The 25,379-nt window shown below is 41.8% G+C and overlaps 1 protein-coding gene across 3 annotated transcripts in view; it reads left to right on the top strand.

The window, feature by feature from the left end:
- Positions 1-19,442: 19,442 nt before the first annotated feature.
- Positions 19,443-25,379, top strand: part of SMAP1 (small ArfGAP 1) — a 177,475-nt gene continuing 171,538 nt past the window's right edge. For 2 of the 3 annotated variants that reach the window (XM_047734427.1, XM_047734426.1), the window contains exon 1: positions 19,443-19,718. In XM_047734427.1, coding sequence (XP_047590383.1) covers positions 19,601-19,718 — 118 coding nt within the window. In that variant the 5' untranslated portion in view covers positions 19,443-19,600. The remainder of the gene's footprint in view (positions 19,719-25,379) is intronic. The other variant, XM_047734428.1, reaches the window with a different exon arrangement.

The raw sequence follows: 25,379 nt of genomic DNA, 5'->3' as shown, positions 1-25,379 counted from the left end.
ATCCTTGACTCTTCTTTGTCTCACATCTCACATTCAATGTGTTAGAAAATGTGCCCATTTTTTACCATCTGGGGCCACCCCAGGTCTTCCCTGACTGCTCCGAACTTAGTGGTTTCACATCTTGTGCATTATTGGTTTACAATACAGTAGTTGAGAAGCCCTTAGCATGTGGAGGAGAACGATGGGTGTAAGAGAATAAGGAGAAGAGTTCTAAGCAAAAGAAACTAAAATCAGGGAAGAACAAAATGACTGCTAGCCATTTTATAGGGAGGACTGCTAATTGTTCAACATAGCTGAAACAAAGGATGGAAGAGATAAGCCGGGACAAATACACAGGGGCCAGATTATGAAAGGCCTTCTATTATTTACTAGGCAGTGTGGAATGAGGAGTCATTAAAAAGTCTTAAGTGGTGGAGAACAGAAGTTGATTTGTGTTGGTGAGATCACCATCACAGCAAAGTGGAAGAGAAGGCAGACAGGACACAACGGGAGTGAGGGATGGAGGGCAGATAGTCAAAAAGAACTACTTTTGCAGTAGCCTGGGGGAAAGATGGTGAGCGCTTGAAGTAAGGTAGGTTCTGTGGAGATCGAGAAAGAGAAGACGTAGCCAAGAAATCTTAAAAATACGGATTCTCTTAGATCTGGTGTATGATTGAATATGAGGAAAGGAAGGTATCAAGACAATTCCCAGTTTTCTGCCTTGGGTGTGTTTTGGATAGTGGTGCCACCACCTGAGAGAGGAGACGAGAGCCCCAAGTATAGAGGACAGATGATGGGTTTCTGTTGGACAGACTGAATGCCAGGTATCCAGGGACTTCTCAGGGGAGACGTTCAGGAAGTTGTAAATTCTATGGGTCAGGCGCTCTGGAGAGAGGTTTGGGCCGCGGAGGTGAGTTTAGGAGTTACTTGAACATGTAGCACTTTGTTCTAGTCCGGGCACTGTGAATTGCTCAGTGATAGGACACCGAGGGAAAAGGAAACAATCCAAGGATCATGCTAGGTATATGCACAGGAAAAGAAGCCCCTGAACATTCAGAATTGTTGGAGGTAAGGTGAGAACCAAGAGAGGGTGGAGTCTCAGAAATTAAGGGAGGAATTTCAAGGGGAGTCATCATTAAGTAAGATGAGGACTGTCTTAGGTAGTCCAGACGGCTAGAGCAAAATAGCATGGAGGGGGCAGCTTGAACAACAGACTTTCATTTCTCATGGTTCTGGAGGCTGGGAAGTCCAAGATCTGCTGAACTGCCAGCAAGTTCAGTTCCTGGTGGGGATGCTTTTACTTACTTGAAGTGGCTGCCTCTTGCTGGGTCCTTACATTCAGGGGTAGGGGTAGGAGGAGAGAGGAAGAGAGAGAGAGGGAGAGAGAGAATGAGTGAGCTCTGGTCTCTCTTCTGAATCTCATTAGAACACTAGTCCATCATGGAGGCCCCAACCACATGATCTCATCTTAACCTAATTACCTCCCAAAGGCCCTACCTCTAAATAACATCACATTGAGGGGTAGGGCTTAGACATATAAATTTGGGGGAGACACAAACATTAAGTCCATAACACGAATAAAGGAGTCCCTTAGATTTGACAGTCAAGAAGCATTTGCTGGCCTTCATCAGAAAAAAAATTGGTGAAGTTGTGAGTGTAGAAGTCTGATGGCTGATAAAGGGAAAAGTCGGAAAGCCAAGACAATGAGCTCAGTTTAATGTCTCAGTAACTGACTTCAAAGGGAAGGAGAAAAAGAAGAATGTATTTAGGGAGGGGTGCAGAGCTGTTTTATCCTGGAGACATTTGAGCACACTCAGTAAAGAATAATTTAATACTTTAAAAATATTACAGAGAAAGAAGATTACTGATGGAACAAGGTCTTGGGATTAGAGAAGAAGTAAGTTTGGGGTCAGATAAAGTAAACACGCAGCTTCTGGGGCCAGCTTCTGGGGAGTGACCTTCGGAGTTGCCCAGGGCTCACTTTCAGAAAGGGCCCTATGCTTTATTTAATCTCTGTCTGGGCCACTTTGAAATTCCTAATCGTGTTCTCTTTGAATTTGCGTGTCATATATGACATTCAAAGGGACAATGAAGCACGTGCACGAACAGAGAAGATCTGCCTGGCAGCAGGGTGCACACATTTCAGTTTAAGCCCACAGACGTGGTAGACAGCAGGCAGTTCCCCTGGCTGAACCTGACACAGACCTGGGAATGACAGGAGGGGGTGCAGGGGCTGAGACCTGGTCCAGATTCAGGGGGAGCACCCGTGGTGGTGGCCACAACCCTAGCACCGGAAGAGAGCAGGGACTTGGCATGGAGCCAGCTTCAGGTCCTATCCCAACTCCACAGCACCTAGACAAATATTAACTTTTCTGCATGAACACCAGGACAGAAACTGTTGGTGTATGGACAGTAAACTCTGTAAAAAATATTAATGCAGGTGCCTGGGTGACTAAGTGGATTAAGTGCCTGCCTTTGGCTCAGGTCATGTTCCCAGGGTCCTGGGATCGAGCCCCACAGCAGGCTCCCTGCTCAGTGGGAAGTCTGCTTCTCCTTCACTCTCTGCTGCTCTCTCTCTCTCTCTCTCTCTCTTTCTGTGTCAAATAAATAAATAAAATCTTTAGCAAAAATAGAAGCTGACACATGGGCATTGCAATAAACCATATCCGGGAGTTATTAGAATATTTCAGAGTTCAGAATTTCTGATTTTGAAAACTCCTGCAATGCTGTCAAATGAATGTCTCTTCAATTGCTATTGTATATATTTATTGTATAAATTTACATTTATAATTAAACTCGGACTTGATAGGAAACTGATTTGTATGAAGAGTTAAATCATTTTAGAAAAGCTGTTCCACAAGAATCGTCATCGGCTCTAGATGTATTAAAATTTATATTTCTGAATAAGTTATCAGAAATTTACCTCAAATGTTGTCATAACCTATGAAACACCTTAAGAGCTCCATCAGCACAAAGATCCTTCTCAAAATTAAAAAATTATCAGAAATTATTTACAATCCTGGATTTGAAAAGAGCAATTGGCATTGCTTCCAGTTACATCAGTTGAAAATGAAGTTGCTAAAAGTAAAAATTGTGCCACCCTAATAAGTGAACTTGCAAAAAAGTAAGCTGGAATAGTCTTGTCATTAGGATGTCACATTAATAAAATATTGTTACTATACAATACCAAAGACTTTTTTTTACAATTTGAAAGTTTATCACTATTATTATTACTCATAATGTAATTGTATAGTTTTATAGTCAAAAAATTTTTTAAAGGAAAAGCTTTATATTTTGGTACCTATAACTGCATTTTCCCCTTAATTTTTAAAATAAGAGGCCCTGTTTTTCACTTTGCATTAAGCCCTGCAAAACAAGTAGCTGAACCTAGGTGTGAGCATAGGATGTTGAGGAATCTTATGCCTGATATATTCAGTTTCTTTTTTTTCCTTCTGGAAACTTGGGGACAAGAAAATGAGGAATGGGGAGAATAGAAGGAGAGTGGTTTCTAAGTGTTGGCTCGAAGGAGAGTTTTAACAATTTAGATTTAATGGGGGAATCAGTAAGGGAATGTAGCATTTTGTCTGGGGGTTTTAAAATACTTTCACTGTAATAATTTCCATAAGCTTTTAAAAATTACTACGTCAATAATATGCATTTTATGACCAATCATAAAGAAAATTACATTTGGGGATTATGCTATTTCTGCCAAAACATTTGCTAGGCTTAATATCATGTTGTGAAAAGTCAAATACAGTTAGCCTGATTCTATATGAAATAAATGGTTTGCTAAGGTCTCAGTTGCTATAGATGATAGAGAATAAATGTAAAAATACTGTGTAAACTGTAAAGCATGATAAGCACTAGAGTTGTTAAATTTAGTTTTATTCTACTACTGTTATCATTTTGATGTGTTTTCTTCCAGATTTTTTTCCTCAGCAAATTAATTAGAATGTAAGTATGATCATACAGTTACACGTTATATAAATTTTCCATAAAAATCATTTTTATATTTACATGATTGTCCATTTACATGTGTCTCTGTCATACATGATTTATCTATTTACTTATTGTTGGGCATTTAGGTAATTTCCAACTTTTTTGTAATTTTATATAACCACATGAAGTTTCCTCATTGAACTCCTTTCCGGTTAAAATGTTTCTAAAATTAAACTACATTTAATCATGCTTCATTTCTTTGCCTGTCCCACTCCCCTTCTTAACAAACACAAAAATATGAGTCATTGACCTATTTGAATCTTAGTAACTGAGATCATTGTGTATTAAAACATTCTCGTCTTTTTTTAAAGATTTAATTTATTTTAGAGAGAGAAAGAGTAGGGCGAGGAGCAGAGGGAGAAGAAGAGGGACAAGCAGACTCTGAGATGAGTGCAGAGTCCAATATGGGGCTGGGGGTGGGGGGCTTCACCCCAGGACCCTGAGATCATGACTTGAGCTGAAATCAAGAGTCGGATGCTCAACCCACTGAGCCACCCAGGCACTCCTAATACATGATTCTTAGAAGGTGAAAAACTAAAGCTAACCCCACAGGAAATTGTTTTTATGAACTTATTTTCTGTATATGGCCACAGAGTGGTAATGTCTGAGAATTTCTTAGCAGGGAGGAAGGCAAAGATTCAGATATTTTGTGATAGTTGCATTAATCATTGCAGGAGAGAACGCCGGCTGGAAACAGGCTGAGGATCCCTGTCAGATATCATAAGCTGTTTGCTATCACCTCTAAACTATTTAAATGGAAATAGGTCATTTGGAATCACATTGAGATTTTCCCCCAGAATGACCACTCTAACTAGGAATGTTTCATTTGCCTCCTGTTCAGGTCAGCCTCACCAATACTGACTGTTGCAGGGTATTTATTTTGTGGTCTGGAGACTTGGAAGAGTTAAAGCACTTTGCAAATGCCTTCCTTGTGTTTGGGATTAATTTCCTCCCCCAACAGGATCTGGCTTATTAGAGCTTCAGAGATGTCTAGAGAAAATTCTATGTTAGATGCATCACCAAACCGCTTGCTATCTCACCAGGAACCCACAGGAAAATAGCTTGGTGGAGTAAACTTATTTTTGTCTCTTTCTTCTCGTGAGTTCTCTACAAAACAGCTGGCCTTTTCTAAAATGAGGTTGACTAACCATTTACGAGATTTGAGAAGGGACTAATTAGTATTGGAGGTTGATTAGGGATCTCATCTATTTTTATTTAAAAAGTCACACACAGAGAAGCATTTGTTCGGTGGCTTGCTGTTAAAATTACTTTTCACCAACCACAGCATTACTGGGTGGCCATCGCCTGGGAACAAAGCCCATGGATTCTTTATCACTGTTTGAAATTGGGCCTATTGTAATCAGTGTCACTCAACTACATGATTTGGGACAGTTTTATAGGTTGAAGCAAGAGAAAACAGGAACATTGACCTCTTGATGTCAGAGAGATCTCTCCATTCATCGCTGAAAGTAGAGGCTAGGACTAACATGCCTTTGCAGGCCTTTCCTTTGGGCGTGAACAGAGATGACAAGTACAGCACAGGAGTCCTGCAGCAGAGGGAACAGGGACCATGAGAGCCCCCTCCCCAATGCCCTGTCCTATCCTGACCTCTGAGGAGGTGGGCCCTTCAATGCCCTACCAACACTGGGCCAATCCCTACCTCCAAAATGTGCATCAGGAATAACACAGAAGAACGTGGAGAGACAGCTTTTTCAGGGTTGAAGGCCCAACTTCAAATCTTCTTACTGCTCCCCTCTCACTATCCTCCAGCTAGATTAAGTCCTCTGATTAACTTGGAATTCCAAAAGAACCAGGATCTCTTTTTTCGCTTTACCTACATTCTTGTCAAACCTCAGCCTCATGCTGCTTTTCCCTGTCTTTCTCTGGTTATTTCCAGCCCTCACTGCAGTTCTGGTCTGGATGTCACCTTCCCTGACCACACCTGTCCTTGCTAACACCTGACAAACAAACGAAAGACCCCCAAAGATAATAGCAACAACGACAACAAATTTAGAGGCTGTGGACTGTTTTCCCACAGTACCCCGCTCTTAGGCTTTATTATTTTTTTTTAAGATTTTATTTATTTATTTGACAGAGAGAGATCACAAGTAGACAGAGAGGCAGGCAGAGAGAGAGAGAGAGAGAGAGGGAAGCAGGCTCCCCGCCGAGCAGAGAGCCCGATGCGGGACTCGATCCCAGGACCCTGAGATCATGACCCAAGCCGAAGGCAGCGGCTTAACCCACTGAGCCACCCAGGCGCCCTGACTCTTAGGCTTTAAATAGCTCCTCTACTCTGTTAGAATCAATCACCAATTTAACTTGGGGGTATCTCCTCTATTAGCCGGTAACATTCTTGAGAATACTGTTTTGTTCATCTTTATATGCCATTAGGTTAAAGAGGTCAAGACACAGTTTCTCTCCCTTTCTTTCTTTCTTTCTTTCTTTCTTTCTTTCTTTCTTTCTTTCTTTCTTTCCTTCTTTCTTTAAGATTTTATTTGGTTATTTGACAGACAGACAGAGAGAGAGCACAAGCAGGAGGAGGGTCAGAAGGAGAGGGAAAAATAGACTACTCACTGAGCAGGGAGCCCCACAAGGGGCTCCATCCCAGGATCCCGGGATTATGACCCTAGCTAAAGACAGAAACTTAATCGACTGAACCACCCAGGTGCCCCGACACAGTTTCTTTCATCAAGGCATTTGCAATCCAGTTGTAAGAAAAAGGTTTATCTATATAAAAGCCAACAGTACAAAACACACATAATTAAGACCAAAACTGTTTTATTTATTATATCAATAAGAATTTATAGACAGGTCTGATAGATGAAGGCAGAATAACCCAAGGAGGCTTCATGAGGAAGTTGAGATTAGAATTAGACTAATGTTGTCTTCGCTGTAGGACTGAAGGAAGGGAGACACAGGGCGTATTTTAGGCTAAGAGAAAGAAATGAACAAAAATATGAAGGTTGGAATAAGCCTAAAATGACTAAAATGAGCCAGATGGAGAAGGCTGAGACATGGAGAAGGAGCTCAGGCAGAGGTCATAGGAAGAATGAAACACAAGGAAAAAATTAGCCTGACTAGAAAGAACAGGAAATAGTATACTGTGGTGAGAAGTCATATAGATTGGTCTTGATGTGAACTAAGAAGAAATCACTATACGTTCCTAAGCAGAGGATTACTATGGTAAATTGTTACCCACTCCCAACCCCCATTTCCAAGAAATCAGTCCTCCTAGCCTCTATACCTTTATACAGAGAAAGATTTTCTCCTATCTCTTCTCTCACACTGACTCTGAGTTTGGACATGTGACTTGCTTGGGCCAGTAGGATATCTGACAACATGACTCTAGTATACTGGGGGTTGTCCTTTTGGAATGCTGCCTTTGCTGTGTGAGCAAGTCCAGGCTAGCCACCTTGGGATGAAAGATCATGGAGAGACAGAGAGAAAACACTAAGAGAGAGGCCTGGCAGTACCTGTCACTCCAGCTATCCCAGGCCCCAAACGTAACTGAGGCCCTTGTGGGCCATCCACCCCATCAAGGCATGAAGTGAGTACATTTGCATAAGCGACCGCAACTAAGATGGCAGAAGATCTGTCCAATTAAGACTGGCCAGAATTGGGGCAACTGGGTGGCTCAGTGGGTTAAGCCTCTGCCTTCAGCTCAGGTCCTGATCTCTAGGTCCTTGGATCGAGTCCTGAATCAGGCTCTCTGCTTGGCAGGGAACCTGCTTCCCCCTCTCTCTCTGCCTGCCTCTCTGCCTACTTGTGATCTCTGTCTGTTAAATAAGTAAATAAAAATCTTTAAAAAAAAAAAAGTGGTGGTTGTTTGAAGCTACTAAGTTTTGGGGTGGTTTATTATACAACGATAAACACATTAATAAGATGAAAGAATTTCTCCTATCTCTCTACCTCTCCTTCTTGGTCACCTGGACAGGTTCATCATGTCTGGCACATGTCAATACCCAATAAATATTGATGTTACTCAAGACTCAATCCTAGGCTACCCTGCATTTTCTCTCAATTCTCCCTCTTATGTGATTTTATCCGTAGCTTCTTTAGCTTCCATGGTATAACTGCCACAGCTTCTTTAATGTAATAATGTGTACCACCTACATAATTTCAACCACCAGTTTATACCCAGCACGGACCTCTTCCCTGAGTTCCAGGCTCCAATATACTATTGCCCGCCTGACAGCTCCATCTGGGTATCTCCAAGGCGCTTCAGACTTACGATCACCCTAAAAGAGTCTCCTGTTTTGGCATTGCCTCACTCGGTGACAGGCACCATCCACCCAGCTGCACAAGGCAAAAATCTCAGTTTTTATTTAATCCTCAGTTTTATTGACAATTTAAAAAGATGTATATATTTAAGGAGTACAACTTGATGATTTGATAAATGTATACATTGAAAGTAGTCACCATAATCAAGTTAATTAACATACCTGTTACCTTACATAGGTCGCATTCTTTCTGTGTGTGTGTATGTGTGTGTGATGATAACACTTAAGATCTACCTCCTTACCAGACTTCAAGTTTACAATACAATATCGTTAACTATAATCACATTGTTCCTTCCTACCTCTTACTATGTCTTGGTTTTACCTTCTTAACATTTCTCAAATCTACCTACTTCTTACCATCTCCATAACCATCAGTCCAATCCAGTTATCATCATCTCATCTGGATCACTGCCAAAGATGCCTCACTGCTCTCCCTGCATCCACTCTTGCCTACATCCAATCTGTTCCCTACACGGCTGACAGGATTGTTTATTTCTCAAAACATAAATCTGGTCAGGTCATTCCATTACTCTTAAGATAAAGACCAAAATGACAACTGTGGCCTAAAAGTCTGTGTTAGTTCCAGTTCTCCAAGAAGCAGATGCTAAGACAGGTTGGACATGAAAGATACTTATTAAGAAAAAAGCCATGGGGGAGACCTGGATGGCTCAGTCTGCTAAGTGTCTGCTTACGTCATGACCCCAGGGTCCTGGGATGGGTCCTGAGTTGGGAATTCCTGCACAGCGGGGAGTCTCCTGCTCCTTCTCCCTCCCCTTCTCCCCCCAACCCCGCTTGTGCTCTCTCTCTTTCTCAAATAAATAAATAAAACCTTAAAAAAAAAGGAAGAAAAAAGCCTATGAAAAATAAAGGGGAGGAGGAGAGAGAATGTAGGAGAGCTTTGGAACTGTGATGCAAGTTAACACCTGTGAAAGAGAGGAGGCAAGAAGGAGGACTGTTAGGAAAAGCTGCAGTTCCAAAAAAAGTCTGAGAAAGTTGTGGCTAAGCTAATGTTGCCCTATTAGAAGAGTGTCTTGCCTTAGAGCGGTATCCTCAGGCTGTCAGTCAGCTCTGCTTCCTCGCAGCACGAGCTCTGGGGGCGTGACCACTGGGGGCGGGGGCGGGGTGGGCAGTCCTCGTACTGTGCTGCCTTTTGTGGTCTCAGACTGGCCATGCAAGTCTTTTGTCACTCACTCGAACACGAATGTTACACGTTTCTAACCCCGCACCCGTGACACAAATGTCAGTTTATTCCTATTCATCTTTCAGTTGTCTGCTATGTCAGTTTCAGGTGAGCTCCTTGCTCCTAGAGACAATTTCCAATGGGGCCAAATCTCCCCTTTTTATGCCCTCCTAACACTATCTTCCGTTCCTTCTGGACATTATTTGTGTGATTATTTGATTACTATCTGTCTTCTCCCCTAGCCTATGAGGTACTTAAGAATAGAAAGGGTATCTTTTTTACTTGTGAATATATCTGCAGGGATTAGCATATAGGACCTGCTCAAAATATTTTTCTTGGATGGATGGATGGATGGATGGATGGAGACTCAAATCCTTGATCTGCTGGTATACCTTGGGCTTTGGTCTTTTCAGCTACTTTATCTTCTTTGGAGAGGATGAAAAGCTGATAACCCTTCCCTTAAAAAAATTTTCTTGAAAAATTTTTTTAAAATTTTTTTCTTAAATAATGTCATTGGGGGCTCCTGGGTGGCTCAGTGGGTTAAGCCTCTGCCTTCAGCTCAGGTCATGATCTCAGTGTCCTGGGATCGAGCCCCACATCGGACTCTCTGCTCAGCGGGGAGCCTGCTTCCCCTCTCTCTCTGCCTGCCTCTCTGCCTACTTGTGATCTCTGTCTGTCAAATAAATAAATAAAATCTTAAAAAAAATGTCATTGGATGAATTAAAGTCAGGAAGAATATGGAAACAGAGAAGGTCTTCTGCTTGTGAGGAGCTGATGAAATGAATTGCAGGCGACATTAAAAAGAAAGAAATGAAGTGAGTAACTCACTTATTGGACATTTCACTTATTTGGAACGAATCATAGGTGACTTAAAGGTATAGGGAGAGAGTGAATCTCCAGAAGACTCCCCGCTGAGTGTGGAGCCCAACGCAGGTCTCCATCCCAGGACCCTGATATCATGCCTAAGCTGAAGTCAAGAGTCAGATGCCTAACTGACTGAGCCACCCAGGCATCCCTTATCCAGCTTTTTTGAGATATAAGTGACATATAGCATTGTATATTTATTGTAAGTTTAAAGTGTACAATGACTTTTCATCTTACTAATGGTGTTTTTTGAAAAGCAGAAATTTTTAATTTTAATGAAGTCTGATTTTTAATTTTTTTTCTTTTATGGTTAGTGCATCTTGTGTCCTAAGAAATCTGTCTGTCCTAAGGTAGTAAAGGATAAATACCATTTAAAAATAATTTAATAAACCTATGCCTAGGGGGTACCTGGGTGGCTCAGTGGGTTAAGCCTTTGCCTTTGGCTTAGGTCATGATCTCAGGGTCCTGGGATCGAGCCCCGCATTTGGCTCTCTGCTCAGCAGGGAGCCTGCTTCCCCCTCTCTCTCTGCCTGCTACTCTGCCTAATTGTGATCTCTCTCTCTGTCAAATAAATTAAAAAAAATTTTTTTTAATTAAAAAAAAAAGCCTATGCCTATTTCCTTTCCCCCTTTCTCCTAAGATGATGCTACTTTTAGTTCAAAATTACTATGATAATACACACTGTTTGATAAGAAGGTCAACAAGGAGAACAGCAGAGAATCTCACGTAGAAAGTGTCTCATCCCAGCAATGTTACCAAACCTCAAAGGCTTAGAAGAAAAGGAATAAGTCCCTTTAAAGACCAGGAAGAGTAGCAAAGTTCTTTGAGAACATGGCCCCTCTACTTCCATCAGATGGCACACGGCTCATTACCAATAATTTTGGAGCTCTACATAAATCAGTTTTAGATTGACTTTTTATCTCTAACAAACAAAAGATGAATGTGTTAGAAGACTTTATCAGTGGCCAAAGAATCAAAAGGGAAACTTAAAAGGCGGGCTTCAGAAAGCACAGCAGCTGAAGTAGCTGTGCAGATCAAGGGAGCAGAATCCAACATACGAACAGATCTCAATAGGGATGAGCGGTCTCCAGCTGTTCGCGTCTTTGTGCCACTCCGTTCAAGCTCAGCTTTCTAGAGAAAGTATCTGAATGGCCTAATTTAGGCACATGCCCAGGGGACCTTAGCTGACAGTCCCTCCTTCTACATTGGATTCAATAGAGGAAAGAGATAGTTCCCTAGAGGAAAATCGGGACACTGCTACAGAAGGGGATGGGTCTAGGAGGACAAAAGCAGTGAATGCACACCACACCCTTAAAAAGGCAGAACATATATCTTTCCATTTATGTTTATGTCTCCTGCCTTAGCAGGATGAAATTGCCTTTAGTCACTTATCTTTGAGTCTTCCCTCAAATAACTGAGCATGGTTGAGTTAAATTATATTCCTTCCAAGGCCAAATTTGTGAAAGCAAAGCTCGTTCCAGGTTAGTTTTGTTGTTGTTGTTGTTTTAAATCTTGAAGTTGCATGTGTATTTCTGATTACTTAGATTTTTTCTTTCTAAATAGAGATGAAGAAACTCTGTGGACTCTAATATTAAGTGAGAGGAAAGGGAAAACACTAGATAAAATATAACTGGACCAAGATCAGAAGTGAGTTAGGAGTGATATAAACAGAATTTTTATGCATTAGATTCCCTTTTTTTAAAAATTGCTTTAAACATTATATTTCTTAATTTTGCTTCTAAAAACCATATGTTTTCACAGACAAGCTCCTACATTCAATTTTTTTCTCATTCATGCATTGAACAAATACTCTTTAAGGGCTTGCTCTGGACGTTAACTGCAGGGGCTCTGAAGACCTCTGATGAGATCCTGGAAGATACTGATCTGTGAATACAGACAATAAACTACGATAGGAGTGAAGGATGCGTTGACTATTTTGTTCACTAATTTTTAACCTTAGTACCTTGCACAGTGCCTGAAACTAGAAGGAACTTCAAAATATGCTGAATGTTGAATTCAAAATGTTGATGGATGAATAAATGAGTAGAGGGAGCAACCAACCGGTGGTGTTGAGAGTGTAGAGGATAATGGAAGGGACAAGTTCAGGAAATCTTTCTAATTATTGTTTCATTCTGCCTCAACAAAATGCTTGGAAGAATGAAGGCTAGAGTTGCCCAAACCCAAACTTGAGGACTGGCTACGCTCTATGTATCCATCAGGCTCCTGCCTGGTTATCTCAACAACAAAGATGGCAAGAGCTGGAAGTGTTCTTCTGGCTCTTTGTAATCAGGCTTTTTGTGACTGGGGACACTGGTTACCCATTTGCCACCAAAAAAAAAAAAAAAAAAAAAAAAAAAAACCACCTTTCAGTTTCTCTGTACTGGGGCTAAAAATGAGGCATTTAGAATTTGAAAATTACTCTTTCCTACATTGAGCAGTATGAGGTTGTAAGTTCTTCTATAATAGATACTCTTGCAATACTGTATATTTGAAAATAACTCACTTCTGAAGGAAGGTAGAGAAGAAGTGTGTGGAAGTCATGTATCTTCAACAAACACCACACTCTCCACACTGAGGAGAGTCCTTTGGTACCTAAGCCTAGATCGAAAGAGTACTTCACATACCAATTGGGCAAAGTTTTTAAGAACTACAAACATATTAACATTCCATGATAGAACTTTTGAAAACAAACAAAAATAAAATCTGGGTCTTCCCTCTTTGTGTATGTTGTATGTTGAATTTGTTCACACACCTCCATATTCGTGTATTCTCCTGCTTTAATGCACTTGGTCTCTCTTTAACTCTTATCACTGTTGGATCTAACTTGTTCTACTCAGTTTTCTATCCAGGGGTAGCATGGCTTATGAGAAGAGCAGGACCTTAATGCCAAAAAGAACTAGCTTCAAATGCCAGTTATGCTATTTAATACCTAGGCAACTTTCAAAAAGTATTCAACATCTCTGATCCACAGTTTCTGTGCTGTTCAGTGATGTTTCCATTTCATCTTCTGGGTGCATGATAGGATTACACTTCTGGTTCCCTTAATATTAGCACATGTCATGCACTCACAATGGGCAATGGATTGAGAGTAGAGGTAGAATGTGTTATTCCTGGGGAGAAGCCTGTAAAAAAGTAATCTTGTTGCCTTTCTCCTGAAGCATGACAGAGCTCTATCAGTTTGGTCCCTGTGAGAGGGCAACATGGAAGAGAACGCAATGGACGCATAGCATGACCAAGAGATAAACTTCTATTAATTGAGGTCATTACAATTTGGGGGTTGTTTGTTACTTAACATTAGCCCATCCTGCCTGATATTTCCTAATATGAATAATGATTAGAAGATTTACCTCAAAGAGTTGGTGTGAGAATTACTAACCCACTGTAGGGGATTAAAAAGCAGTGGTTCTTAATACTGTGACCCACCCCCCTTCTCCTGGCTGTCTGTTATCTACTGATTGAATCAGACGTTCCACCTACAGACTCATATGTGGTTCACTGTGGTCCATTTGACTCCACCCATAATTCTCCTTCATTTCTCCACTCCCCCACTTTGCAACTCCTTTTCTTTGTCCTCTGTGGAATAGCAGCTCCATTGGGGTCAAACTCTCTACACCAGTTTATCTTTATTCTCCAAATGGAAACAGAATTTTAGAGTTAAAAAGGATTTCACTTTTCTAAGAATCTGTAGAAACAGACCTTCAACCTCACTCTCCAGCCATGAAACATCTATAGACATCTTGACATCTGGACCTCATCAGAAGAAGTTATTTCCTCCCCAAGAGCGAGGTACTCTAGGTCCCTAGGTACTCTTTTTTTTTTTTTTTTTTTTTTAAGCTGTTAGCATTCATTTCCTAAGGACACCAAATCATCACCTTTGGCCTCAAAGGAACCTATAGTCATTTAGCTGTTCTGACCTCACCTCTCCCACGCACATTTTTGACACTAACCTTACACTCTACAGTTACCTCTAGCTGTGCTTTCTATCCCTGTGTCTACATTTTCTTTTATCCCCCCCTTCTAACCACCCTCATCACTCCCTCAACATTTTTCTGAAATACCGTATAGTTGCAGTCCTGGGAAGTCTCACCAGATGGTCTCTCTTCTCTTGTTCTTGGCCTAAAGAAAAACAATGAACTGAAAAGATCTATGAGTACATGGACATTTGGCATTAGTTGCTCACCCTTACCTCTCAGAAACCTCTCCTACCATAGCTTCTGGTTCTCTTCCTGGCCATACTTCATCTCTCTTTTCAAAGGCTCGCCTTCCTGTGTTCATTCATCACTTAGCAGGCAATCCCCAGAGTCTTGTCCCTTTGACTCTTCTCTTTTTTGTCTGCACGCTTTCTCTAGGGGAATTTCACTTACTCTTATGGCTTGTTTGACCATTTAAATGTAGGTGACTCCCAAATGACTTTTGCCAGCGCTAACTTCTCTCTAGAGCTTTAGAAGTAGAAATGCAACGTTCTGTGGAACATATGGAAGTAGATGTCCTATGAACACCTTAAACTTTACATGGCCTCAAGTAAACACCCTTTCTACTTTGACCCCCAAACTGAACTATCCCTTTTCTCTTGTGTGAGTGGCATCACCACTTACCTGTCTCCCAACTTAGAAACCTTGGTGTTATTCTCACCTCCTTTTTCTCAACCCCCACAAACAGTCAGCTGCCACATCTTGCTGCTTCTAATTTTAAAACATCATTTGACTTTGTCTCTTCCAAACTCTATGCTACTGGCTTAAAATAAGCCTTCAGCATATCTCCTTTGGACTTATTGGAACAGCCCTGTCTGTAATTTGTTTCCCTGATCCTGGGAATAATATTCCCTCATCCCATATTCTCCATTATAGTTATAGAAAACAAAGCTAGCTAAATCTTTTCTCTGTGTAAAAACTTCTGCTGGCTCAATGTACTCATGACATAAAATTCAAATTAGGTAGTTTGGCTGCAGTCTTGCCTCTGTTCTACTTCTCCACCTTGCTTCCTTTCCTGCCTTCATGTTCTCTGTGCACACCCTAGGCCCATATTGCCTCATATTCTCACTCCTTCCAGCACAGAACCATGTTTTCAGAAGTCAGAAATTGATGTGTATGTGTGTGTGTGTGTATTTTTTCAATATAGTCTTTTCCTCCTCTTCATCCATATTCCCTTGAAAAATTCCTACCTGTATTAAAATTAAGCATAATGTACTCTGTGAGGCCCTCCCCAATTCTTCCAGGCTATTGATGTTCTGTTCCTTTTGTTCCCAGAGCACTTTGTATTTGCTGCAGACTTTACAGTGTGGCTTTTAATTTTTCTAGTTACAGTTTGCATCTCAGATTAGACTGTATGCTTCTGATTGTCAGAGGACTGAATAGAAGTTGTTTAATGAACACTGATGAATTAATGCAACATTGTTTTCCTCCCAAGATGTTTTTGGTATCGGTCTCTTCTTTTTTTAATTTTTTTCTTTCTTTTAAAAAAAAAAATTTATTTATTTAGAGAGTGAGAATGTGGGGGAGGGGCAGAGGAAAAGAGAGAGAGAGAGAATCTCAAGCAGACTGTATGCTGAGCGTGGAGCCTGATGACATGGGGCTGAATGTCCATGACCGTGACCATGACCTGAGTGGAAATCAAGAATCAGATGATTAACCCACTGACACACCCAGGGATCCCTTTTTGTGTTTTCTGTTACATCCCTAATAAACAGTCAACTCAAACTTAGATTTTTTTAATAGCCTCTAGGATGACCATCTAGAGAAGCACTGTTCAGTGATGTAGCCACTAGTCACATGTGGCAATTGAGCACCTGAGGTGTAGTTAGTCCAAGTTGAAGCAAGCTGTAAGTAGAGAATACACATTGGATTTTGAAAACAATAGGAAAATAAGAATGTGAAATTATCTCACTAATAATTTTTAATTTTAATTTAACAATTACTCATATGTTAAAATTATATTTTGGATATATTGGATTAAAGAATATAATGTTAAAATTGATTTGCCTGTTTCTTTTTTCTATTTTTAAGTGTGACTACTAGAAAATTTAAAAGTGTATGTAGTGTGCATTATATTTCTATTAGTGCTGTGTCCCTTTAATCATATAAATCATTTCTTGGTGGTAAGGCTGTCTTCTGTTTTTCTTTCTTTTCTCTCTCTCATTTTTTAAAGGTTTTATTTATTTGTCAGAGAGAGCGAGAGAGAGCATCAGGCCGAGGGGGAAGCAGGCTCCCTGCTGAGCAAGGGGCCCCATGTGGAACTTGATCCCAGAACTCTGGGATCTTGACCCAAGCCGAAGGCCAACGCTTAAGGACTGAGCCACCAGGTGTCCCCTTCTGTTTTTTTCTTTTTCTTTCTTTTTTTTTTTTTTTAAAGATTTTATTTATTTGACAGAGAGAGATCACAAGTGGACAGAGAGGCAAGCAGAGAGAGAGAGAGAGAGAGAGGAGGAAGCAGGCTCCCTTCGGAGCAGAGAGCCCGATGTGGGACTCAATCCCAGGACCCTGAGATCATGACCTGAGCTGAAGGCAGAGGCTTTAACCCACTGAGCCACCCAGGTGCCCCTGTTTTTTTTTTCTTAATCCTTATAGCGGTAAGAGAAATTTCCTGGGAGGGGAGGAAACATTCAAAAGTCGTGTTTGTTGGGGTGCCTGGGTGGCTCAGTGGGTTAAAGCCTCTGCCTTCCACTCGGGTCGTGATCCCAGGGTCCTGGGATTGAGCCCCGCATTGGGCTCTCTGCTCCGCGGAGGGCCTGCTTCCTCTCTCTTTCTGCCTGCCTCATGCCTACTGTGTTCTCTCTCTCTGTCAAATGAATAAATAAAATCTTAAAAAAAAAAAAAAAAGTCGTGTTTGTTAACTGGTATTATTGGGCTAACTTTCCCCAAACATGGGGGAAACTTATTTTCCTGCTACTATCCTATTGAAGAATCTGCAGGGTTTTTTTTTTTCCTGCTACTGCCCTACTTGAAGAATCTGTATGTTTTCTGTTGTCGGCTGCATCAAGGCACCATTGCTTTGGCCATTTCCCCAAACCTTCTTTAATTCCGTTTCACTTCACTTATCCAGCCTTATCTCTCCCTCATCTTAAGTGATGAGTCCGTTACTGTGTTTTCTGAACTCCTTGAAGTCTCTGTGCTTTTGTGCATGCTGCTCTTGCTCAGTATCTCCTTCCTTGGCTCCCATCTAGATCAAGCCAGTCTTTTAGATGTTACTTAAAAGTTCTACCTCCCACATAATTTTTTTTTTCTGTCTTTTGGAACTCACTGTGATATCCTACTAGTCATTATTTGTCAGACCCACACAGTTTAAGCTCTAATTTGTTCAGTTATTCAGCATTCAACTTAATTCCACATGTTTTTGTTGTTGTTGTTGTTTGTTTGTTTGTTTGTTTTTGTAAGAGAGGGAGGTGAGGGAGGGGCAGAGAGAGAGGGAGAATCTTAAGCAGGCTCCATGGCCAGCATGGAGCCCAAGGTAAGGCTCAATCTCACCACCTTGAGATCATGACCTGAGCGGAAATCAAGAGTCAGAGCTTAACTGACTTAGCTACCCAGGAGCCTGATGAATTCCACAAGCATTTTTGAGATGCCAAGACAGGGATAGGTGAGCATGAGGGTCACCTTTATGCGGGATGTAGGCTAGCAAATTGGCCCTGTAGAAAGGTATAAGACACAGGCCCCGGCTCATTGCCTTTCTTAGCATCTGCTCCACCACAGGCATGTATTCTGATTTCTTCAGCCTCATATGAGAAATTGCTAATAAGCCATGATATGCCAAAATAGCCAAATAACTTCACTCAATGTTCAAATCCCATCGGGCTGGGTTGGGCGCTCTGGGTTCTAATTAAGTGTCTTCTTTCCCTAGTTTTCTTTTTCAAGCATTAAAGATCACTACTCAGGGGCCCCTGCATGGCTCAGGGGATTAGGCTTCTGCCTTCTCTTGGGTCATGATCTCAGGGTCCTGGGATTGAGCCCCGCATTGGGCTCTCTGCTCAGCGGGAAGCCTGCTTCCCCCACCCCCTCTGCCTGCCTCTCTCTGCCTACTTGTGACCTCTCTCTCTGTCAAATAAATAAATGAAATCTAAAATCAATCAATCAGGGGCGCCTGGGTGGCTCAGTGGGTTAAGCCTCTGCTTTCCGCTCAGGTCATGATCCCGGGGTCCTGGGATCGAGTCCCCGTCGGCCTCTCTTCACAGGGAGCCTGCTTTCCCCCTTCTCTCTCTGCCTGCCTCTCTGTCTACTTGTGATCTCTGTCTGTCAAATGAATAAATAAAATCTTAAAAAAAAATAAAATAAAATCAATCAATCAATCAATCAATCACTACTCATACAGCTCTTTCTGTTAGAGTGGAAACACCCAGAATTTGCCTCTTGGGCCACACTCTCTCCTCCTTAGGAAACGCTTATTGGTAGGTGTTTTACTCTGTAATCAGACTGCTTTGGATTTGAATCTCAATTCCTCCACTGAGTAGCTTTGTAGCCTAGGCAAGTTACTTAACTCCGCCATGCCTCATTTTACACATCTGCATAATTAGAATAACGTATCATAGGATTGTGATAAGGGTTAAACAGGTTAATAGTTCTTGGCAGAGTAACCACTCAATAAATGTTAGCTCTTAATACATGTCACTACCAGACTACTCTCCCCTAAAATGTAAGGGGCTGTTTTGACTATTTTATTCTACCTGTGTCCTCCAACTTCTAGGATAGTTCCTGTTTCAAAACTGCACGTGAATAAACATGAATGAATACACGAATGCACGCAGTCACTTTATTTCAGCATTTCCAATGTTGCCCCGGCAAGAGCAAAGGCAAGGGAGGAAGTGAAAGTCACCTCTTTGTAAAGGTTCTTCCTTAACACGGTTTTACGCGAGGCCCTCTGGGACAATCTCATCCCAAAAGTGGGGAAGCCCACAGTGGGCAGTGCGAAGTACCTTCCTCGGATCACCTTGTGCGAGGCGCCTAGGGCAGCAACTCCCGGCGGCCAGGATTCCCGGGAAAATCGGCGCATGCGCAGCGCGCCCAGCGCCTGGGTTCCTTCCTGCGGCGCCACCCGGAAGCCTCGGCTCCGTCTCCCTCTTTCCCCCTCCCCCTCCCTCGCCTGCTCTGGCGGTGCGTGCGGGGCCGGCCCGGCGAGGAGGCGGGACACGTCGGCGCTGCCACCGCCGCCGCCGCTCCTCCTCCAGTTCCAGCTGCCGCCGCCGCCGCCGCTTCCTGGGCTGAGTCCGCCCGCGGTCCCGGCGGCTCCAGGTGTGTTCACGCTGTCCAGCTCCTGCCGGAGTCCGCCGCCGCCGTAGCTGCCCCGGGCTCTTTCACGCCCCGCTGCCGAGATGGCGACGCGCTCCTGCCGGGAGAAGGCTCAGAAGCTGAACGAGCAGCACCAGCTCATCCTATCCAAGCTGCTGAGGGAGGAGGACAACAAGTACTGCGCCGACTGCGAGGCCAAAGGTAGCGCGGACGTCGCCGCCCCTCGTCGGGGCCTCCTGCGGCGGGTGACCTTCCCGTCGCCGCGGCCGCCGGGGCCGGAGCGGACGCCGCGGCAGCGCCCCGCCGGCCCCGGCCCTGAGGGGAGGGCGGGCTCGGGCTCGAGTAGCCCCTCACCTCCACCAGAGGCGGCAGCGAGGTCAGGCCCCTGGGCGCCGGTACTAGCCCTAGCCTCCCGTCCTTTCCGACCCCGGGGCAGAGCCGGTGCCGGCGTCGCGATGCTCGGACCCTCCACCCGGCCGGGGCCGGAGCCCGTCTCGGAGCGCAGAGCGGGGCGACTGCCTAGCCAGTGCTTAGGGTTAAAGGGTTGCCCTCCTCCCGCCTCAGCTCGCAGGCACATCCGTGGGTGGGGCCACCCTTAGTCTCGGTGTCTGCCTTGACTCTCCCCCAGTGACCGCGGTGTCCCTCTCAGGGCTCCGATGCTCCGTATTCCAGGTGGAGCCCTACCTGCCTGCCCACCTGACAGCTGTGTATAGGGCTTTTGCTGCTTCCTGACAAAGAGTATGGTGGTCCTTTTTGGTGGGTTGGAGTTGTACTGAGTGAGACCATTGGGGAGGGGTCTTTAGTTGTAGTAGTAGTAATTTTTTTTTTTTTAAAGTCTGGGTGTAAACCCGAATGAGGAGGAATTTCATAATATGGATTTCTTGGATAGTGGGCTTATGTTCCTGAAGGTTTTAATAATTAGATTATCTCTGCCCAGTTGGTTTGGGAGAACATGTGGATACTGGTTTGTGTGGCTCAAAACGTTGAAGGTGCGTTTTTTAAAGATCCAGAGATTGAAAAAAAAAACAAAAACAAAAACCCTAATTTTAGTTTGTTCCGTTGGAGGGCTTCTGCCTCAGCCTTTAAAATAGATACACTATTTTTAGCCTATATGTTTGGGTTTGGAGATCTGATTTATATTTAATGTCTCATAAGTAATCTCATGAGAAAAATGTTTCAGATTTTTAAAAACAAACCTGTCATATGTTTAGGAAAAGACCTTGCTTATTTGTAAATTGGTTTGTTTATTTGGTGAAGAATGGGTAGTTCTCCAAAGCAGGAGTCCGGCTTTGAGAATTGTCATTTCAGGTTTCTCTTACTGACTTAGACTTTTCTTGAAGCTTTACTCTTCTTCCTCAATACTATATAAATGAGTCACGTTTCAGTAGGCTGATGATGTTTGATTAGACTAAGCCACACAGCCTCAGCAAGTCACTTCACTACCACAACAGGTACCTGATTACTGGAAGATCATGTGGGAATACTGTTTAACTAGACCATCTTAGAAGCACTTTTCAGTATCACAGTAACTTGACTGACCCAACCTTACCTTTATTCTTTGTAACCTTTAAGGTAACTAGTTAAAAATGCCTGATTATTATGGCAATATTTGTTGCTTGATTTTGATTATGTGTGTGGTTTTTTTGGGGGGGATGTGTGTGGAATACTGTATTGAGGTTCACTTACTCATCACTGCACTCGTAAAACACTGAAAAATGGGACCTTTTAAAAGGCCAGAAAAAGAAATGAGCTGCATTTTGAGTGATAAGTAACATGGTTAAAAAGAGATGTTAGTATATATTAAATCTATTAAAAATTGAATAGTAACAGTTTCAGTAAGTACCTTCATTAGGTATAGAAATAAGTGAAAAATAATTTTTGCTTAAATTTCTGTCCCCCAAAAAGTACTATATAGAATCAGATTTTCACTAATGCTTCTTTTTTTTTTTTTTTAAAAGATTTTATTTATTTATTTGACAGAGAGAGATCACAAGTAGACAGAGAGGCAGGCAGAGAGAGAGAGGGAAGCAGGCCTCTTGCTGAGCAGAGAGCCCGATGCGGGACTCGATCCCAGGACCCTGAGATCATGACCTGAGCCGAAGGCAGCGGCTTAACCCACTGAGCCACCCAGGCGCCCCTCACTAATGCTTCTTAAAATGATGTGTAGGTTTTGGGACACCTGGGTGGCTCAGCCGTTAAGGGTCTGCCTTGGGTTTGGGTTATGATCCCAGCTTCTGGGATCGAGCCCCACATCGGGCTCCCTGCTCCATGGGAAGCCTGCTTCTCCCTCTCCCACTACTTGTGTTCCCTTTCTCACTGTATATTTCTCTGTCAAATAAATAAATAAAATCTTTTAAAAAAAAATGTATAGGTTTTGAAAAATCCTTTATGGGCCACATGGTAACATTTTCATTCTCATTTTTTAAAGTGAGGAGAGGAGAATCATGTGCTTTTTAATTTAAAACAAAAATTTTATTTTAACTGAAGGAAAAGGGGGCGTTAGTTTTGTTCACTGTTTGTATTGCCACTGAGGTCCATAGATATATATTGAGTGAATGGTTTTATTTTGGTTTTGCTTGGTCTTTTGTTTGTGGATTTGTTTTTGAGAAATGTAGAAAGGGGGAGAAAAGAGAGTAGATCAGGAGTTTGAGCATGCAGTGGGAAGGGTATGAACTCCAGGCATGATTTGGAAAAACCCTTAGTTTTTCCTTGTTGCTACTAAATCTTGAATAATATTAAAACGGTCTTCTAAATTATTTCACTGTTTTATCTTGTCTTCCAGGAAAAAATATCACAGTTAAGTTTAATTAGACTTGATCTCATAGTTATAGTAGTTCAAAAATTTGACATAATTGAGCTATTGATAAAGTTAAATATATTTTGTAAAATTTTTAAGTGTTCTATATGTTTGAACCCTATTATAGAGCTCTCGTAGTAGAGTTCTTGGCTTGTTAAATGATTTTGGATTTATTGTTACATATGCCAGATGACACAGTAATTGTAGGTAGTGAAATTCTGATTAAATATATCTTTAAAAGATAGGCTACAGTTCTTATTCTGCAGATCAGCTATTATAAAGAGGTTCCATACTGTATATATGTATTAATGTTTTCCTCACTGTCTAATAAACTACATCAAGCTTTTCATGTATTTTTGAAGCTATTTCTTAACTCAATTTTCTTTTTTTCCCAAAAAATACCTCCCCAGTACTCTTTGAGAACATGTACCAAAGACTAAAGTCTAGGGCTAAAGATTACTCTGTTCTCTTTACTTATAATAATAGTTGGCAAAGTTATATCAACTGGATTTTGACATTTTCTTACTGAGTCACCAGTGTGTGTGTTTTCTGAATTGACATTATTTAGGAAGTAAGGAAGGAGAAAAGGATGGCATAGGTGCCAGGTTCCTGCTTATAATCCGACACTTTCCAGATCTGTTGAGCAACTGGAGAATAAGAACAGGCAGATGGATCAGCACTTCCTCTCCCTAGCCTTATTTGTGACTCTGTGGGAGTTTTAATGCAGTTCTATTGGTTATTAGTTGGTGGCACTTTATGGAGCCATGAGGATTTAGGGCCCCTTGCCAATCTAAAGTTTAGTTTTTAGTATTTAAATTATGGTTAATAATAATTTTGATTCTGAACATGTGTTGGCATGAAAATGTGTCTCTTGCCCAGTAAGTTTTGGGACAGTCAGAAACATAAGGTTTTTGAACCCTTAAGGGATTGTTTTGTTTCACCTGTCTTTTATTAAGAGGGTAAGCTCCTTGCCCAGATCAAGCACTTATTTCTTCATTCCACAGATCTTAACTTGAGGGGACGCCGCTAAGGACTCTTGGATTATGGGGCTAAGAAAATTAGTAAGACCTAAAGGAGGTTTTGTAATGAGGACTGCATTTTTGTAAATGAATAATTCCAAAACAGTGTACCAAGTGTTACAATAGTGGTTGTAAGAAGTACCTCCCCTACTTAGTTTGGGCTGTTGTCCATATTACATCGGACTTTTGTCTGTTGGTTGTCTTCATAGTTCTTAGAATGCTGCCTCAAGGACTTTGCACATGTTGTCCTTTCTGCCTAGGAAGCTCTTTAACCTTTTTTTTTGCCTGATCAGTTTTACGTATCATTCAGGTTCTGCTTAAATGTCTCTTGAAGGGAAATGATTCTCCCATATTAGGTTAGGCTTCCCTTTATATGTTAAGACACATCCTGAATATTTTATTATACTTAACTACAGTTGTAATTAAACATTATTTGGTATTACTGGGTAATCTGTTTCCCTGTTGAATTATAGCTATAAGAGAGAAGAGATCTTGTTTGTCTTGTTTAGGCTTGTATCCCCAGCCCTCTACACAATGTGGTAGGTTAATGTAACTCCTTGAATGAGTGAATGTGAATGAGTACAGAGCTGAGGGCAGGCAGCAGGATATGTGGAAATGAGTTCACATATGGGCGTGTAGAGTGACCCTGTTGGAAAGTATTTACAGGACTCTTGTTGGAGCTACGTTCTGAAAGTAGAGTGGGATTTCAGCATATGGAAAAGGAATTGAAGGGCACAGTTAGCTGCACATACAGGGTACAGGGATATAAGAGAACATAAGAGGTTTACATGTGGTCTTTTTAGGGTACACTTTCTCTAAGCATGACCAGATTTGATGGTAGCAGGTCAGGAAGAACTGAAATGGTGAGAGATTCCAGGCATGTCACCTAATTATAACAGCAGTGTGAGCAAGAGTATAAGGATCTGAACTCACCTAATGTCATTGTGTTGCGAGTTGGGGTATAGGGCAGGAAACAGAACGGCTGTAGTTGTTTTAAGGAATGGGATGCTTACGCTGGAAGGACTGGAGGAGCAAAAATCAGGGAGCCGCTCCCGGACTAGTGGTTTCAAGGCCTTATACCATTGCTACTGCTGCCGCCTGCCACAGCTGCTTCTCACCATGAAACTGGTGAACAGATCGGGGAACCAGGACTGTGGTTACTGCAGCCATTCAATATCTATTAGACATTTTTGTCAATTGCCCTTACTATAGAGAGATGGCCTTTGTTGAACTTGTGCCTTCCACATGCAAATAACTGATAGACATATGTCCAGCACCTTGCCGGCAAAGGAGTCTTCTAGCTTTCTCATCTCTTCAAAACGTAGAAACATGAAGTGAAGGTTGTGAGACTCAATCCAGGAATCTACTACAAGGCAGTGAGGATGGAGAGCATTTTCATTAAGTGTTTGATATTTAAGAGTTCTCATATAAACTTAGTTTAAAGTAATTCATACTGAAAAGTAAAGTTCACCCTGAGAAAATGATGTTTATGATGCTGTTGATGCTTGTGGGATAAATATATATAAATGAAATCTGATTATAATTCATCTAAAGAGAACTGTAAATCTGAAAGTTCCCCCAAAATACTAACCTTCAGTTTGATGGCTCTGTTGTTCTTATAATTCTGCTGATCTTGAGGTTTTCTCTGGTGATTATGTGTAGAGCCCTGGTATCAGAGCTGGGATAGAAACCACTGATCTTTATCTGACTCATCAGTTTAAAACTTGGGCTGCATGTTGTCCCCTTCCGTTTTTCCCCTCCTAGTTCTTTTTCTTTGTTATTTTTTAAAAAAGATGAAAATATTCTTTCATTACTTGATTTCAATACAAGATATATATAGCCCTGTACAAGACATATATATAACCTTTATTGACATATAAGGACTTGAACCCATGGTCTCTTTAAGGCAAAGGCAAATGTTCGACATTCTAATTATATATTTTATAAATTCAGGTCTTTTCCTACTGTTGTTACTACTATGACTATTGCTAATAGTCTTCACTGGATAGAATTAACTCACTTTTTTTCCATTTCCCAGTAGAAGAG

Source organism: Lutra lutra, chromosome 6 (assembly GCF_902655055.1).
Source record: "Lutra lutra chromosome 6, mLutLut1.2, whole genome shotgun sequence".
Lineage (NCBI taxonomy): Eukaryota > Metazoa > Chordata > Mammalia > Carnivora > Mustelidae > Lutra > Lutra lutra.
This window is presented reverse-complemented; position numbering and strand designations above follow the sequence as displayed.